The 18,527-nt window shown below is 56.2% G+C and overlaps 2 protein-coding genes across 2 annotated transcripts in view; one reads left to right on the top strand and one right to left on the bottom strand.

Annotated features, from left to right (window-relative positions):
- TG (thyroglobulin) overlaps positions 1-18,527 on the top strand; it is a 189,613-nt gene that overhangs the window by 106,895 nt on the left and 64,191 nt on the right. Inside the window, exons 40-41 of the mRNA XM_004697385.1 lie at positions 875-1,034; positions 4,267-4,469. Of these exons, the coding sequence (XP_004697442.1) occupies positions 875-1,034; positions 4,267-4,469 (363 nt within the window). The remainder of the gene's footprint in view (positions 1-874; positions 1,035-4,266; positions 4,470-18,527) is intronic.
- The window catches only part of SLA (Src like adaptor), a 53,824-nt gene continuing 47,259 nt past the window's right edge, over positions 11,963-18,527 (bottom strand). The window contains exons 6-8 of the mRNA XM_004697384.4: positions 16,218-16,349; positions 13,946-14,084; positions 11,963-13,216 (exon numbers count right to left, since the gene is read on the bottom strand). Coding sequence (XP_004697441.3) covers positions 13,003-13,216; positions 13,946-14,084; positions 16,218-16,349 — 485 coding nt within the window. The 3' untranslated portion in view covers positions 11,963-13,002. The remainder of the gene's footprint in view (positions 13,217-13,945; positions 14,085-16,217; positions 16,350-18,527) is intronic.

The following is an 18,527-nucleotide window of genomic DNA, read 5'->3' as shown; positions in this document are numbered from 1 at the left end:
GGTGAAGTGAGTACTGAGCCCTTGTCCCTGAGGGTGAAGTGAGTACTGAGCCCCAGAGGGAAGTACTCTCAACTCCTTGCTGTTGGAAGTCTGCCAACCTCACCTTTCTCCTCCTCTCAGGGGTCCCTCAGGCCACACTGTCTGCCTCCCTACTCCCATCTGGATTTCCACTGGCTTCTGAGGTTGTAGGGCTCTCCTGGCGTCACCAGGGCCTCTCCCACCCTGGTGGGTGTCAGTCTCCCATCACATTGACAAAGGCGCTATTGTGAGCCAGACTCTTGTAGGTGGTGTTGGGAAGCAGCTATGGTCTCCAGACACATCTGTAAAAGCTCTCTTGTCGGTGCTGGGTTATGGCAGAGGAAGCCAGGTCGTGGGAAATGGCACTTTTTTTGGCCTTTAGAGGACCACAAGTTCCGCTAGCAGTGGCTCATGGGAGAGGAAGTCCCAGGGAGGTGTGTGTGTGTGGTGGGGGGAGGTCAAGATCAGCCATTCAAATCTACCAGTTGCCCCCCAGGACACAGATGAGACTTTTCACTCTCATGAAGATGTGCCATCTTGGGAACCCTATAAAGGGCCACTATGGGCCGAATGGACTCAAGGACTGTTGGCTTGGTTCATGGGTTACCAGAGGAACCGACTGGGTGTCAGAAGTCTGCGGGGTGCCCTGAGGGGGGCTCGGGACATGTTTGTCACTGTGTTTGCCCCAAGCATCTTCCCTCTTTGGACCAAGTGAAATGGAGGGAGCAGAGGGCACAGGTGCAGGGTGGAGGGAAGGGGAGAGTGAGGTGGGCAAGACCCTGCCTGGGGAGCTTGGACCCTGAGTTCTGCAGTTGAAGTGGGCCCACCTCTGACCGCAGCATTCCTCGGTCCCCAGGCCCCCAGTGCCCCCGTGTTGGTCTTCTTCCACAACACCCTTGAGGGCCCAGAGAGGCGGGCACAGCTGGCTATCGACGGCTCCTTCCTGGCCGCTGTGGGAAACCTCATCGTGGTCACTGCCGGCTACCGAGTGGGCATCTTTGGCTTTCTGAGTTCTGGTGAGTTCTGGCAACAGTGTGAATGACCGACCGCCTGTGCCGAGGCCCCACGCGGGAACTGCCCTCCACCTGCCCAGCAGCGGACAACCTGGGGTGTAATCAGCAGGGACACTCTCTGTGTGTCTGGAGCTTGCCCCCCAAAGCTTGCAGACTCGATTGAGAGACTTAGAAGAGGACACAGAGGCCCAAGGAGGTTCAGGTGGCCATAAGGTGGTCGCGGTTGTATGGTGAGGACACAGCACAGCCAGGCTTTTCCAGGGCTCCCTTCCACCTGGAGAGCAAAGAGGCTTGGGGAGCAGCCTTACTGCCCACCAGGAAGCCCCCTGGGTGTGAGGCGGGACAGTCACACCCATCCCACCTGCTTTGTCCTCCGGCCACCTGTGGAGACCAGCCTGCCCTGTCTCCAGTCACGAACCTCCAATTCTGGCAGAGTGAGCCCGGGACCAGTGTAAACACCCACGTCTGCATCCCCCAGAGCAGTTACAGGAGCGCCTGGGCACAGCCAACTCTCCCACTGCCCGCCCTGCTGCCCTATGGCCCTGCACTGACTCTGCACCCTGGGACAGGCACTGCCCCTCTGAGTCCCCGTTCCCCTCTGCACCATGGGGAAGAGGGTCCCCCTACCTGCAGAGGAATCAGGGTGAGGGGGCCTAGTCAGAAGTAGTCTGGGCTGGCCAGGGCTGACTCTCCTTTTCCTGAGCATCTCCTTTGGAACCTGACACATTTTCTGGGAGAAGCTCTGGCAGGCTCCTCGGGTGGGAGCTGAGATGAACGAAAGGGCTGGATGGTGGGTGAGGGGCCGGGGGGTGTTCAGCTTGAGCAGAAGACCAGAGGTGGGGCTGCAGGGTGGCTCGGGAGGGTTGGTGGCATGAGGAGGAGGAGCCATACAGGCCAAAGAGGAGATGTCCCGTGCAACTCTGCTTCCCTCTTTGGGGGCCTGCGATGTCACTCTTCTTGCCAAACACAGGGTGGATGGCCCCCCTCCCTCTGACAGACATGGGGGACATCCGGAGCCCATCTTGCTGGCCAGACGCACTGGCTCTCTGGCTTAGCATGAGGCCACTGCTAGACAGAGGCGAGCCAAGTTCCCTGTGGCGCCCGTTCCTGTGGGGGCGGCGGCGGGATCTCACCCACAGACGCTGGCCTGACGGAGAGTCCGTCTCCTTCTGGAAACTCGTTCGGGTGGCTGGCAGGGCAGCTTGAGCAAGCACAGCGCAGCCCTGGCTCATCTTCCTCAAAGTCCTTGGTTGGAGTCTGTGGTTGCAGTCACGGGGCAAGTCCGTTTCCTTGAGGGGCTTCCTGCGGCTGGGCGTGGGGGATTCTCTCCTCAGAAGGAAGCAGGGGTCAGGTGGGTGACAGGAGCCCCTGTCCACCGCCACGGTGACCCTCCTTCCCTCTGGGGCAGAGCAGTGCAGCGAGGGGCACTTGGCCGTGGCAACCTGAGGGGGGCAGACAGCTTGGCGGCTCCCACAGGGCTTGAGGACAGAGGAAGGACACCTCGCCTGGTGGACAGGGGAATCCCATGTGTGCTGTAGTCACCAAACCTCCCCTGAGCTCTGGCAGCCTCCTTGCAGGACCCATGGGAAACCCAGGCCCGGCGTCCTCTGGGGTGCTGTGCTACCCAGGAACTGCCCACCTGCAGCAGCTGGAAGAAGAGGCTGGCACCTAAACAGTCTCTCCCTTCTGTTTAACGAAACCCCCTCTGGGCCAGGCTCTGCTCTGTTCCCTTTAGAAATGCTGACGAATGCTACCTTAGGACGACTGAGGGAGGGAGGGCTGCTATCACCCTGGTTTGGGGCGAGGTGTCCCTGGAAGGTTCTAACTCATGGAGATCTCCCGTGCAGCAGGTGGTCCGTGACCCAGTCCTGCGTCCTGTTCACAGTGTAGCCTCTGTGCCTTTCTAGGGGCCCCACCTCTGAGCCCCTCTTCCAACACTGGCCCGGACAGTCTTCTGCTGCCCTCTCTAGGGCTTTCCTTGGCCGAGCCTCCCAATTAGACTGCCAGGCCTGTCTTCCTAGTCTGTCTGGGTGTGGAAGCTCCACAGACACTGCTGAGGAAGGCCCTGCTCCTATTTAAACCACCGGTGACCTGTCTTCCAGCACTGTGGTAGCACACAGCTATTGGAGCATGACAGGCTGAGTGGGGGTATCACCCATGAAATGCCGCTGGTTGGAGGTCCAGCGTGGGGGTGGGGCTCGTTTTCCACTCTGGATGACTGTTGGCTGCGTGGAGGAATGTGAGGAACCTAGAGGTGGGCACAGACACCCATGGTCATCAGCATGTTGGTGGCAACCCAAGCCATGGGCTCTGATGACATTCCGTGGTGCAGACGGAAAGAGGTGGGCTTCCCATCAAACCAGAAAAATAAAGGACCACACCTTCCATCCTGACCTTGTAAGACTGGGCAGAGCAGCCCCGTGGGTTTCCGAGGCTGTACATTCCCACAGGAGCAGAAATCCTCATCTGTCTCCCGGAGTGAGTTTGAACCTCTGACCTAGCGGCTAGCAGTTCAATACGTGTTCCATGATGCCACCAGAGAAGGAGGTCTGCCCCTCAGAGTCTGGGGGCATGGACTGAGAAGGTGGACCCTGTGAGCTTGGAGGTCAATCGCAAAGATGAGGACGTGCAGGGTCCCAAGCAATTCAGGAGAAGAGCCTATTTCTATGACTTTGTGTCTGCATCGTTCCATTAGAAAACACAAGGAAACCTTGCTGGCTCTCAACATGTGTTTACTGAGTCAACAAAGGAAGGAAACAGCTCACCCTGCTGATGGCTATTGGGAGGTCCCCGTGGACTCCGACGTGGAAGGAAGGGGCCAGGGAGCTGAGCAGTCCCGGCCAGAGAGGATGGAGGCACTGGGCTGGAGAGTGGGATGGGGTGGGGTGCTGTCTCCTCCCACCGACTGGGCCAGACAGAGTGCTACTGAGCCTGCACCATCTGCCATCTGAACTCCTACCCTGGCCACAGAGACTGTGCCTCCTTTACGCCGGGAGAGCCAGCACCCAGCAGGGCTGACATGGCCCCGGTCTCCCAGGCAGCAAAGGCTAAGACTAGAATTCAAGTGACTGAAGTCCATGTTCTTCCCACGGTCCCATCCTGAATTTGGAAACAACAGCTTGACCTGTGGGGGAAAGAGCCGGGGGGCGCTCACACTCCCGTAGAACCCAGACCCGGGGTGGACCAGCCCAGGATTATTGGATGTCACTAGCGCGGGCTCTCCTTCTCTTTGAAGGGCCTGGCGAAGGGAATGGAAACTGGGGTCTGATGGACCAGGTGGCGGTGCTGACCTGGGTACAGACCCACATTGGAGAGTTCGGTGGGGACCCTCGGCGTGTGACTCTGGCGGCAGACCGAGGCGGGGCCGACGTGGCTGGCATCCACCTTCTCACCCCAAGAGCCATGAAGGACAGACTCTTCCAGAGGGCTGTGCTGATGGTGAGTGACTGGGCACTAGCCCGGAAGGTGGCGTTCATTGCCTCCCGAGACCACCTACCTTGAAATGCTTGGGTTTTGATGATCCTTCACCACCCTGCATGTGGTTTCCGCTGTGACCATCTTTCCACGTGGGCATGGGGCCACACTCGGCAGGACTGCTGGACTCCGTCCCGCTCACTGCTAAAGGGACCTCTGCTCTAGCTGGGGAAGGGGCTCTGTTCTCCCAAGTAGTCCATTCAGGACCACTCATTGTGGCCTTCACTCGGCCCCTTGTCTCCAGACAGTAAGAGGGCCTGGAACTGGGGCTGTAAAGCTTGCTGGTGGAGGAGGAGATCTGGCCTGCACTGGACAGGTTTTCTGAAGTGGGCCAGAATGAAAGGCAGATCACCTTGTCTACTCCCCAGTGTCACTTCCCCTGTGGCCTCTGTGCTTGGCCATGTCGCTCACTCGGGCTGGGCCCCGGCGTCCTTGCTCCTGGTGGCCTTATCTCAGGGAGCAGTGTTGGGCGACTTTAAGCTCACAGGCCCCTCCTTTCTTGTTACTGGCCCACTGAGCCCTTGACTGTGGAGTGAAGCCGGCCATCAGCAAGCAGAGAGTAGGAGTCACCCCAGTGAGTCCCCAGGCTGGTCGGGAGTCCCTTTGAGGTGGTGGTGATGGTGATACTGTTGGGATGATGATGATGATGATGATGATGATGATGATGGTGATGATGGTGATGATGATAATGGCATAGCCCAGTTGGTCCAGCACAAGCCATGCTGTGACATTGTTTTGACGGTGACTGACACTTTATTTCATCAAGTTGGTGCCCGGTGGTGTTGCTAGATGGTGGAATTTGCCACACTACCTAGTAAGGGTTCCCATGGTGTAGTGGCTTACTCACTAGACCTCCCTGAAGCTGCCTCCTCTGAAGGGGGTCCTCCTTAGTGGGAGGAGTTCTGACACAAACGTTGTTTTGTGCGACTCGCAGGCAGTGGTTCCTAGAGAGAACAGGCCATAATGTTCTCACACATGCTCAAGGCTGGAAGCCAGGAGCCCGGTGGCAACAGGGCCAAGCCCTCGGTCCCCTCCAACGAGGATCCCTCTCAGCTGCTGCAGCCCCGGGTGGTTCTCTGGTCTGCTCTTTTATAAAACATCCCTCAGAAGGGACCAGCACGCACCCATTAGCCAAGTTTGACTTAGTTAATGTAACTGATAACATTGAAAAAACCAGCCCTATTGCTGCACACAAGGCCTCATTCCTGGCTGCAACTTCTCTTGAGGGGACAAGGTGCCAGGGGGACACAGTGCTCCAAGGTCCCAGCAGAAACCAGCCACTCACTGGGACCCAGCAGACACCCAGACCTCTCTCCAGAAACTTCAATCCGAGGCCTTGGGCGTCTGAGGGATCTTTCAAAACGTCATCTGTCTTAACACATGGCAGAGGCTTATAAATAAACCATCCCTTCTGTTCAAGTTTCTGGGGAGCCGCGTAGACACCTGCTCCCTGCCGCTGTGGGGGTGTTTGTGGAAGGGTTTGGAATGAAGAGAGCTACAATTGCATCTACCTGTTTACTACACCCACCGAGGTGGGGCCATGAGAGAGGGTGCTTTAGCCTCACATTAAATCAGAAGTCTTTTCGCCAAGTTTGGGACCAAAACTGTTGGGCCAACAGGCAGGAGAGACTCCCGTGATGTGTTGGTGATTCATGATCCATTTGTTTGGCCCAAGAAACCCTGGTGCCACAGGGTTAAGCACTCTGCTGCTAACCAGAGGTCTGAAGTTCAAGCCCACAGGTTGCTCTGTGGGTGAGAGAAGTGGCCGTCTGCTTCCGTAAAGGTTACAGCTTCAGAAGATCCTCAGAGCAGCCACGCACAGGAGAGCGTCTGGGGATGAAGGTCAGAAAGGGATAAGGAAGAGGGACAAGGCAGGACAAGGGCTATGCTGTTCGGCCCTAGAGGGCCATAGGAGTTGGAATCGTCTCAAAGGCAGTGGGTTTAGCTGTTTGTTTTTATATACTTTGTTTTTGTGGCTTGGGGGAAAGTCACGGGGTAAATATATTTTCCATTCACTAATAAGTACCCCACGTTGTGTTTTGTGGTTTTCACTGCAGCCTCGACCATGTGGTAGCTCTCTTTTCTCTTCTGCCCTGTGCTCCCATCCACCCCAATTTCCTCTCTCTTTCTGCCCTCTGAGCTTTATCCCTGGGCAAATGCTGCCTGTCTGATCTCTTAGCGCTGGCTGGCCCAAGGACTTCCCACACCACTGCTGTTCCTGTTCACCCTGTCAGCCTGTCTGTTGTTTGTTTGGAAGTTGAGCCATGGGGGCGAGTTCAGGTCTAGGCTTGAAAGGGGGCGTGGGGAGTGACCTAAGAGCCCCAGCTCCAGGGCTTCCTCTAGTCTCTACCAAATCCGTAAGGGTGGTTGTTTTACTTATTTTTAGTTTTGTTCCACATTCTTCTCCCACTCCTAGACCTCCTCTCGTGATTACTTCTGGAGAGGTGGTGGGGGCCACTGTCTAGCTCTTTCTCGTCTCAGGGTTGTGGGCGCAGAGGTTTGCATGGTCCATTGGACCTTTGGACTAATTGTTTCCATGCACCTTTGAATTCCTTTCCTCTTCTTGCCTCTAGATGGGGAGCATCCAATAGATCCACTTAAAATAGCCACTCAGAGAATTTTAAAAGGAGTTTCACTGGCATATATTTCACACACCGTACAATGCCATTTTTCGATCGCATTAAGAAGAGATGCTGAAGACGCCAGTTACTATTCACCAAAGTAGGAAGTAGAATATTGTCTTGGTGGACTATGTTATTGTTTGGTTTCTGGGATGGCTGACCTGGGTTCTTCCGTCACAACACTGAAAGAATTCCGTGGCAGAAGCGGTTCTGTCAATCCCAGTGACTTTTATGAGGGAAAGGAACGTTTCAGGTATTACAGTCTCAAAAAGTAGATGCTACTTCTGGGAAGCATACAAGGCCATGCGGGGAGCTGCACGGAGCTTGGGACTAAAGATGGCCACGTCAGGAGAGCGGGACAACCCATGTGAAAAGAATCCCGGAAGAGGGACACAAAAGCCACGCATGCGGAACCAAGAGCAGGGAGTCTCCAGAGGCCAAGAGCGAGAGAGCAGGGACTCAGGCCCTGTCTTTATCCCCCTCCTGCATTACGGGATGGGGCATGGCTTGGGTACTGACAGGCTTTATTGGCTGAGTTCAGGTGTACCTGTGTGATGTCACATCGTCGGTGCCCAGGTGTTTTCCCACAGGTGTCTAATGGGTACCTGACTTCCCTGCAATCCCTTGATGGTGACATGGGTGGCTAATTTTCATCTAGTGTAGGCATTTGGGGAGACAGCCCCCTTTAGCTCTAATCTAGTGAACTGCATACCCCACTGATGGAGTATGGACCCAAATCTTTGGGGATACTGGGTGGAGAGAGTGTTTGACGTGGGGCTTTGGGTCCACACCCTTCCTGCTCTGTTGTGGGGGAGGGTTGTCATCCACGTAGGGGACAACGGTGAGTGGGGTTGAGGTAGACCAGGCCTTGGTGATCCTGGGATTGGCAGCCTTGGCTCAGTGTCATCAGTAGTCTGATGACTTCTGGAAGAGACAAAGCAGGTGAGCAGTTTAGGTAAGCCTATGGCAAGAGCTGTGGGATGGCAATGCCCACTGAAGTGTGGCTTAGATGCCAAAGGAAACCTCAGGAGGTATTGTTAACATGGATTGACAGGCACGGCCTCCGAGCTTCTTTTAAGCACAGAACTTGTGTCATAGCATTTACTAGCATAAAGATTGTTGTGGATTTGAGGTCAGGTTTTCTGCAGCGCATTTATCTATCTCAGGGTGCTGACGATACACCGGTCTTGAGACTGTCTAATGGTTCACATGTGTACTTATCTGGAAATAAATCAGGCACCTGGAACCGAGCATGTTCAGACACAAGCTCCATAGGTCCAGACGAAGCCAACCTGGGCACACCCACCTTAGGCACCAACAACCTGACATCACACAGGTGCGCCTAAACTCAACCAATAAGGTTGGCCAATACACCAGCCACACCTCCGCAGCCAGTGGGACTGAGAGGGGATAAAACCAGGCCGTGGGCTCTTTTGCTTTCTCATTCAGGTGAGTTTGGCAGGCAGAGGGTGGGACTCTCTCCTGCACCTGGGCATACATGCTCTGCTCAGCCTGGGGCCTGGCTCCCTCTCAGGCCTCTCTCTTGGCCCCTGGGATTTCGTGGTTCCACAAGCGTGGTTTTTGTGCTCCTGTTCCTGGATTCTTTCCATGTGGTCTTTCAGCCATGAACCCCTGCACAGTCTCCATACAGCCTTGTGCGCTTTCAAGAAATGGCGTGGTAATTGTTAAGACTGTAAAGCCCAAATCTTCCTTTTTCCTCCTAAAGGTCACTAGGATTACAACCGTGCTTTGGCTGTGTGAATTCTTTTCAGGACCGTGAATTCTTTTCAGGACCGCCAAACAAACCCCGAGGTATACCACCCCAGAAAGCTAACATCGCGCTCATTGACTTTGATGGCCCTGAGACCGGCCCTGAGCCCCCAGTCCCAGCAACCCCTTCCCACAGATGTTTGCTACGACGCAGATGTGTTCAACACTTTGCCCCCCTTGCTGGACTGTATTGGCCGATAAGCTTGTGGCTCGTATAACTACATCTGCAGAACCGTCCCCTGTCCAGCCTGCCCGTCTTCACGGCTGTAGTCTATCCCCACTGGCTTACATCTCAGCCTGAGCATCACCTGTAGGCATGCTGATGCTGCAGGTGGGTGTGGGGTAGGATTGACCTGGCTTGCCCTTCACTCCGGGCGTACCTCCTCCCAGTGTCTTCTCTGCCTCAGTCGCCTTGCGCTGCCCCTCCCCTCCCCCATATAGCCCTTCCCTTCATCCCTTCAGCCACACGCGTGAGTCAGTACGGACCTCCAGTTAGTCCCCCGGGTGCCCACCCACATCACCTGGAAAGAATGCTCCTTGCTGTTGGTCAGTCTTTCCCTGGCCTTTTTCAGCGGAGGCCTCAGGGGACTTTTGTGCTTTTCCGATGGGCTCATTTCACTCGGCAGAGTGCCCCCAGGTTCACGAGGCAGTCTTTCCAAGATGCGCCATTTGTCTTTTCTCCTTTCCCGATAGCCCTGGAGCATTCCTTTCTTCAGACTATCTACACACTGCCAGTGGTCATTTGGCAGGAGCCCCTGGTGGTGTAGTGGTTACGAGTTGGGCTGCTAACTGCAAGGTCAGCAGTTTGAAACTACCAGCCCCTCCACAGGAGAAAGACAGGGATTTCTACTCCTGTAAACAGCTACAGTCTTGGGAACCTAGGGAGGCACCCTGTCCTGCAGTAGTCACTGTGGGCTGGAATGGATTCAATGGCAGTGAGTTTGTTTTGGGTTTGAGCAGTGATTTGAGGAGGCCTAGCCGCTCAGTGGGGTGAGTGTTGGGCTGTAGATCGCAGGAAGAAGAAAGATGGGGTTGACTGTTCCCGGGAAGACGTACAGTCTAGGAAACCCTAAGGAGCAGCTGTGCTTTTTCTCTGTATTTCACTGGAGAACAGTCCAGGTACCTTGGATCCCTGGGGACCTCAGGGCACATGGCTCCTGCTTCCCGCCTAACTGGGCCGCCGCACTCCCACCCAGCAGAGCCTTGTCCTAGCTCCCCAGGGGGGTCTCCTATGCCCTTCACAGCTGGATCCTTGGTTCTGATAGCAAATTCCTCTCCAAACTCCCTGCCTTAGAATCAGTTCTGGCAGTGGCCCTGTGGAACGGAGTAGAACTGCCCCTGTGGGTTTCAAGACTGTCATTTTTATGGGAGTGGAAAGCCTCATCTTTCTTCCTTGAAGAGCCTCGTGGTTTTGAACTACTGGTCTTGGGGCTATCAGGCCACCTCATGAGCCACTGAGCCACCAGGGCACCTTGTTCCGAGAGCAGTGCCTGGTATTTAATAGACATCTAAAAAAAGTGGTCCCGGTGATGTAGTGGGTCATGTATTGGCCTGCCAACCGCAAGTTAAGTGGTTCAAAACCACTAGCTGCTCTGTGGGAGAAAAACGAGGCTTTCTACACCTATAAAGATTTGTAGTCTTAGAAACCCACAGGGGCAGTTCTATTCTGTTCTTTAGGGTCACAATTAATTGGAATCGACTCGATGGTGTGGAGAGACAACACTGCAGGAAAGGCCTTTCTAGAAGAAAATCACAGGCAGGTATCTCGCATGACAGCCAGAGGAACAGAGTGGATGTCACCCCAAAGCAGACTCACTGCCATGGAGGCACTGTGGACTCACAGGGCCCCTGTGGGACAGGGTTGAACTGCCTGTGAGCTTTAGCTCTTCACGGGAGTAGAAAGCCTCGTTTTTCCTCCACAGAGCAGCTGGTAGTTTTGAACTGCTGACCTTGCAGGTAACAGCTGAGTGAGTAACCCACTACACCACCAGGGTTCCTACAGTGGGGTATAGAGTGTCCGTGACTATGGCTTTGAATGGTTTCCCTGCTCTCTCCCTCCTTCTACCCCATATGCCCACCCTCAAGTCTTAGCATTCTTCCTACGGTGGGGCAGGACCCCTCAAAGGGAGGCTGCTGGGCAGGCCCTCGAGGGCCCCTTTCTCCTCTCCTCCCCCCACCACCCTTGCATGGGCTTCTGAAAATTCAAAACCTGCAGGATTTCTGCATAAGCTGCCCCGCCCCCCACTGCCCCCCTCAAGAAACTCTCCCACACACCAAGAGTTCCATATTTATTATCTTAATTAGGAATAAATACACCATTTAGCAAAGAGAAATGCTTCCCACACAGAAATCCCTCCCAGAGCTCCCCAATGCTCCAGTCATATGACACACATTGGAACACAAGACGAGAGTCAGGGCACACTGTCCAGGGTCCGACAGTCATGCCTGCTCCCTGTGCTCAACTCTTCCAAAGAGGCGGGCGGGCCCCTTGCAAGCAGGCATTTGGGGACTGTGGAGGATTGCACCCCTAGATCCCCTGACACAGAAACTCACGTCAATGTTTATACTGTACCATTAGAGCACCCACTCACCCCAGGTCTGTGGGGACCAGAGAGACTGCTCCCAGCAGGCACAAGAAATACTACATGCACCCTCCCCCAAGGCCCCCAGAAACAGGGTAAGTAGGACCTCGATTCTTCCAAAGCCCCTTCCTCAAGGCTGCAGAGGGCACCCACCCTCTCCTCTTTGCCCTTCTTCTCGCTGGGAATGGTATACCCCAGGGTGAGGCTGCTCTCTCTCTCCTAACTCGTCCTCCAGCCCAGCATTTCCCTGCCTGCACGCCAGACCCTTCTCTGGATAAAACCTTCTCAAGGCCACTGAGTAGGTGTGAATTCATAAGGACCCTATAGTGCAGCGTAGAATGAGCCCCGTGGACTTCTGAGACTTTGAATCTTTCCAGAAACTGAAAGCCTCATCTTCCTCCTATGGGCTGGCTGGTGGCTTCAAAATTCAGACCTTGAGGTTAGTAGCCAACACATAATCCACCACCTGGCCGAGACCCCTTAAATAAAATATGAAGTGGATCTGTTCTCTAGAACGCACGCATTTCTATTTCGACAAATACCTGCCATTCTCACTTCCTCAACCCCCTCACTACCTGCATCCCACCCCGAAGACTCAATGGAATGGGAGCACCTGGACGCTCCCCAACTGCATCCCACCCCATCCTAAGCCAGGAGCTGAACCCTCCCTTTAGCTCCCCTAGCTCTCTGTGAGTTCACATTGCTGATGGGCGTGGGGCTTCACCATCTTTTGTGGTTGTTAGGGCTGTTGGTTGGTTGGTTTGGGGGGCCAGGCATCTCCCACAGAACTATAATTATGAGTGAACAGTGGGTGGCTTCCGGAGGCCAGGTTCTCAGCCACTGCCACGCACTCTGTGTTGCTAAGCCCTGGCTGGACATCATTAAGGCCACCCCACGCCTGGGCACCCTATCTGTCCCCGGCCTGCGGCCTCCCCCAGCTCCCGTTGGTCCCTACCCTCTTCAGAAGCGGGGAGGCACAGACATGGTGTCTCGGAGCCCGCTAAGAGATTGGAGTTGGGGGTGAGGGGTGCCTATAATTCCTTCCCATCCCAGCTGGACTCCCCACTGTCGCACAAAACAGAGCGGAAGGAAGACTAATGCTTAGTGTCGCTGCGGTTCCTTTCAAAGAAGTACATGCCGAAGGCCCCAAGGGGGGGGATACCAAAAGCTCAGAGTCCCTTTGCCCGTGCGGACCACCCAGCTGCCACGGCTGCCCTGCGCCCAGGGCCACTCTCCTGGGCTTCTCCGGCAGTAGTTCTCTGGAGTGTGTGTAGCAGGTGGCCACGCAGGCTGTTTCTGGACAAGCACATCACACGTCATAGGCCGGCACAGCACGCAGGTCCCTGAAACAGTGTCCGGTGGAGTCAGAAGGCGGTGACCTCACAGGGAGGGGTGTCCTCTGTCCCAGTGTGGAGAAGATGAGAACCTGAATCCCCAGGGACCCCCTGGCCTTGGAGGAGGGCCCCCAGGCCCTGCCGCTCCCCAACTCATCGTCCTCCAGCGGTCCCTTGGTGGCGGCGCGGGCTAGTTCTCAAAGTAGGGCGGCGAGGAGAAGAAGGCGCTCTTGCGCTTGCTGCCGGTGTACAGCAGGGACAGGCTTTTCTTCTTCCGGTCGAAGGGGGCATGCTCGTCCCCCGTCAGGGTGAGGTAGGAGGCGATGCTCTCACGCAGGCCGTAGCTGAAGAGGGACTCGTCCACACCCAGCGGGCTCTCTGCGCCACGGGGGCCCTCCTGCAGGCTGGGGGTGGGCAAAGGGAGAAAGAGGAGGAGATGGGAGAGTGAGCAAAGAAAGGAAAGAGCTGGTCGATAGTCCGCTAACATGTGGTTGGAATTCTGGGTCTTACATCGGGGGCTGTGTGGCCTTGGGCCCACCACTTTGCCTCTCTGAACCTCTGTTTCCTTGAAAACCTGGAACACCAGCTATCTCTGTCTTGACAAATGTAAACAGACTTTGCATTCCAGGGCTGTCGTAGGCTTGCAGGAAATAATGTGCAGGCAGCTCCAAGGGGTCCCATGACCCCTGCAGTGCGTGCCCTTTCCCAGACAGGGATCAGCTAGCACGGGTGGAACACAGGGGTCATACGTGGGGGACTGGCTGGCGCCGGCCGGCCAAATCTGCCTGCTGTTGCCCATAGGCTTGGTGTTGGTCTGAACAGACTCACAGCTCAATGACAGTGACACTGGGAAGCGACAAACCCAGGGCCTAGAGGGCACTCAGAGCGCCGCTGCCTGGGTCCAACAAGGGCCCAGGAGGACTTCCAGCTCACAACTGAAGGCCCAGGGTGTTGGAGCTGCCTGTGTGTGAGGCCTGGGTGCCTTCTGGGGTCCCTCGGAACAGATAAGTCTCCACCTGCTCAGGGTGTCCACCTCCGTGCCCCAGCAGGGCAGGCTATGTCCATGCACCTGGCCCCCGTGCAGGCTTTGTGCTCACATGGCCTCAGGGAACCCCTGCTCCCCAGCACCCTACCTGGACACTCTCTTCCAGTCGAAGGTCTTCTGCCGCAGGGTGACAGTAGAGCTGGGCGCCCGCGCGGCGGGGGCGGGGACGGTGGTGCTCTGCGTCAGGCAGGGCGTGGTGAGCACGCAGCAGAGCCCGTCGGCCACCTCTGCAGGGAAAAGACACCCATTTAGTTTGCACCACCGACCTTGTGGTTGGCTGCCCAGTGCTTACCCGGCAGTGCCACTGGGGCTCCTTCACAAGGTAGATATGTGGGTGAAAAGAGAAACGTGTGCAGAGAGCAATAGCACCCAGAATCGTGAGCATGTGGCAGGAGCCTCCACTGGCTCCCACATCTGCTTGCTCATAGAGAGACACAGAAATCCCACCCAAGCCATCTCGCTGGCTCAGAACCCCACACAACCTGCCTGTTGCTGTCAGGCCGGCCCGCTCAGCACAGCCCCGTCAGCGGAGAACTGCACTCCCTAGGGCTTCCTGTGGCTCATTTTTCAGAAGCGGATCACTAGGCCTTTCTCTCACGGCCCATCAGAATGGGTTTCAACCTCCACTCCAACTTCCCAGTTAGCAGCTGAGTGCCTCAAAGGGATGGGATGCCACCCTACCATTCACTCACTTTAAATGCAGGGCCATACACATGACGCTGGCGCCCGCTCCCTCCCTCAGACCTCGTCTGTGCTTGGGTACCCACAGCCTGAGCTGGAACATTGCTGGGAGGTTAGACTCTGGCTGCACCTGTCCCACTTGGGGTCTAAGAGGGACCGGGGAGAATCCCAGAGGTGTGCAGATATGAACTGGTCCCTAACCATTCAGTGATGTGTTTCTGGGTGGCAGGCACGATCCCAGGGCACATGCAGCTGCCTGGTGATGTGGGTGTCCCTGGCCTGGGAGCCTGAGGCCGCCCCGTTTGTACAGGTTCTGCTGGCCACCTCCCTTTTGTGTTTGCTTTTGCATATGCAAAACGTATGGCATCCACACCTCTCAGATGGGCATCATTCAGGCCAAGACCACAGCCCACACTTGTTTGTGATCACCCAAGGGGGTCGGTTTCCAGGGCTCCTTCCTCTTTCATGTTCTGCAGCGGTGAGCTCCTCTCTACAGCATGCCAGGCTGGAGGGGATACCTAGCACTGCAGTCGGTCGTAATCCCTCCAGCCCCCTGCCAGGGGCTGTCCTCCTGCTTCCCCCTCCCCACACCCCAGGACCCTGCCTAAGGCCACCCTCAGCTCCAACCAACACGGCAGCCTGGATGGGAACATGGGCCTGTCTCTCCCAAGTAGCCATTGTTTCTCATCAGCAGGTGTTTTCAAGGCCAGACATGCCCGCCAGAGCCCGCTAGATTCCTTTCCATTCTCCCTGAAATGCCCTTTGTTTCTTCCACTCAAGACCACCCTGTCTAGAAAGTTGCTGAGGGTGTGATCTGGAGCCATAGAACCTGGAGGCAGCAAGGCCCTAAGGAAGCAGAAGCCAGGCCTCTCCGCCCCTTGACCACAGCAGTGGGCTGGAGGAGGCACGAGGTGGTCCTGTCCGGCCGAAGCAGGAGAACCTGTTGGGCAAGCCATCACCTGGACGAGGGGCTCTGCTCCAGGACCCCATCCATGGAGCACACTTGCAGACACAGGGTCTGCATCACAGAAGGAGAAAGACAGCCCCAGGCTGCGCCCGACACAAGAAGCCGCCAGAAGAGGCACTTGGGGCTTCCAGGGAAACCCCCGCACCACTGTGCTATTTGCAAGTTCAGTCAATTTTCCATTTGCTAAGACTCAGCCTCCTACCCTGGCTTTCAAAGCCCTCCACAACTGGATTCCACACTTGTCCTTTCCTGATACTGCCCGGTGCCAGCAAGGCGCCACCGGCCTTGGCCAACTGGGGCCACTCATGCCCCTCTCCTGGACCCTGGGCAGGCGGAGGCCAGAACGTGCCCTGCTGGGACACGAGGCCAAGGAAGGGAAGCAGGTGAGTGGCGCCAAGGATGCCGGCCGCTGAGTCTGATTCAAGGACGTTGTCAGACTTGGAAGAGGAGCAGCATTTTGACAAACTGAAAAGAGGACACTTGGCCTTTCAGCACACAGCCCCAGAGGCCCAGAGGGCATGGCCCGGGCAGAACATGCACTATTGGATGAGCCAGAGAGAGGACGGATCCAGGGCTGATGGGGCAGCTTCCCAGGCAGGGTGCATGAGTATGACATGTCCCGTACACGGACAGGGTGGGTACCAGAGGGGCGAGGGATCTCGCAGCAGGGATCTTGCTCGGGTGCCTGGGCATGAGGTGTCAGGTTGCTTACCGGAGTAGTGGTTGACCAGGTCCTCCAGGCACTGGAAGGTCAGCCTGGGAGAGATGTAGTACCAGTTGTTGGGCAGGCGGAAGATGCGGTAATGCTTCACCTGCCGGTGCTTCACTGACAGCGAGTAGAAACCTGGAGGTGACAGAGGGCCAGTCAGGGACTCATCCCAAGCGGGTGGGGTGGGTCCTCTCCACACGGGCACAGAACAGGAACACTGGACACACTCTCCTGATGCTTTCAGCAAAGCCTGCCCTCCCCCCACCACATGTCGCTCTTTCTTTCCAGACCCTCTCCCTAACCAGCTGCAGTGGCGTGGATGCCCAGGTGAACCAGAGAACATGCCCCCAGGGCTCAGAGGTTGGTTTGGGGGCAGTAGATTGCCAGGCCTTTCTTCTGAGGCTCCTCAGTTGGTCCTTCAAGGTCACTGAGGAAAATGCATACACCCAAACTGCATGCCTGCGGCTGCCACCTCAATTCTAACCCATCAACACCAGAGGACAGAGTAGAATAGCCCCAGAGTGTGTCCAGGGCTGCCAACCTCTACGGAAGGAGCCTACCATGTCCTGCTCCCCAGGAGTGGCAGGCGGGTTTGAACTGCTGAGCCTTAGTGTAGCAGCTGAATTCTTAACCACAGAGCCACCAGGGCTCCTCTGGAGACCACAGGATCGCGTTATTTTAGTGGTAACCCTGCCGGGATTGCAGCCTTTTAGGCACACAGTTCTCTCTGCCTTTTGAGGTAAGCACTGAGGTGTGTCCATATCCTCGTGTGGCTTCTTAAAACCAAACCAAAACTAAACTCACTGCCATCGAGTCAACGCTGACTCACGAGGACCCTATTTTTACATGTGGAGATGCTAACCTCTAGGTCAGCATTTCGAAACCACCAGCTGCTTCTTGGGTGAAAGATGAGGCTTTCTACACCTGTAAGGAGGGACAGTCTTAGGAACTGTTCTATAGGATCACCTTGAGGGTGGCTTCTCAGGCCAAATGAAATGTGACAGTTTGCAGCCTGGAGTTCATGGTCATTGCCTGCCCCAGCACCTGCCCACGACGGCCCCACTGCACACTGTGTGACTTACAGTGACACCCCTCTCCAGGTCCCCACTCCCTCGGGCTTCTACTGGACCCAATCAGAGATTGACAGACAGCGGCCCCTGAGACATGCTTCTGGGCGTCCCTAGGAAACAACCTCCAAGTGGGATTGGGCGGGTGGGGTGGGGGCGGCTGCCAGAGTAGGAGGAGCTTGCGGAAGCTTGTGGGACATGTCTTTGCCTCAACCTCTCTGACTGGAAAGTGAGAGGACCGGGCTTGGACCCTCCCCGTTCTGCCTCTGGATGCCAGGCCTGAGAAACACTTTGGGGGGCAGGCCAGAAAGGGACAAGTCCTTTTCAGAGCTGGGCAGGGAGACCTCGGGAGATATTGTCCCCTAACCTTTGATGGGTGGGGAAACTGGGGCTCAGAACCTGAAGGAAGCAGCTGGAGGTGCAATCCTGGGCCTCGTCTTTGTCCTGAGAGCCCCCTGCCAGCAGTCGGTGGGCATCTTGGGCTCTGTGTGGGCCTGTCCTCTGAGCCAACCTGGCACGTGTCTTCTGGTAATGTCTCAGGCCAAGGATGGCAGGTGGGAGATCCTCCTGACTTTGCATACCCAAGTGAGCAGGGTCTGCCTCCACCCTGCCTGCCCCGCCCTGCACCCCTGACGCCACCTTTATATTTAGCATTGAGTGCTGGGTTTCCTCCCCAACTCACATGGCCACGTCATCTTGGGGGGGACTCTGTCTGGGTCTTGGGGACACCCAGGGACATGCCCAGGGAGCTCCCTTTGGTTTGCATCTTGCTGTCCCTTGAATATTGGGGGCTGGGGAGGAAGGCAGGTCTGGGTTTTGTGCTGCCTTCATCTGTACCAGGGGTTGGCAAACTTTTGAGATGGAAGGGCCAGTCCTGGCCCTCATAACAATTTAAAAGTTATTCGGGGAGCCGTAAATACATTTTACAAATAAATGCAATCTTTATGATCCGATGCACATCCTTTAAATGAATCTGTGACAGTTTCATTTTCATTTTCAATCTGACTGTGGAGCCACATACTGTATATGTACCGAAGCAGCTGCCAATGACTCAAGTGCCCTTGGTCTGTCCGCCCCCTGACTCCCCAGTGGGGCGAGCGGCTCCAGCAGCAGGCGGCTGTCGGGTAGCTTGGAGAGCACACCGGGGTCTGCACGCTGCCTGCTGTGCTGTGAGCGCACGGACGCCAGCCAGGATTCCACAGCTGGCCTCATGGTTAGAAAGTGGCGGCCACTGGTCTGGGGAAAC

This window comes from Echinops telfairi, unplaced genomic scaffold, assembly GCF_000313985.2.
Source record: "Echinops telfairi isolate 266 unplaced genomic scaffold, ASM31398v2 ScPeMD7_1;HRSCAF=3_0, whole genome shotgun sequence".
Lineage (NCBI taxonomy): Eukaryota > Metazoa > Chordata > Mammalia > Afrosoricida > Tenrecidae > Echinops > Echinops telfairi.
This window is presented reverse-complemented; position numbering and strand designations above follow the sequence as displayed.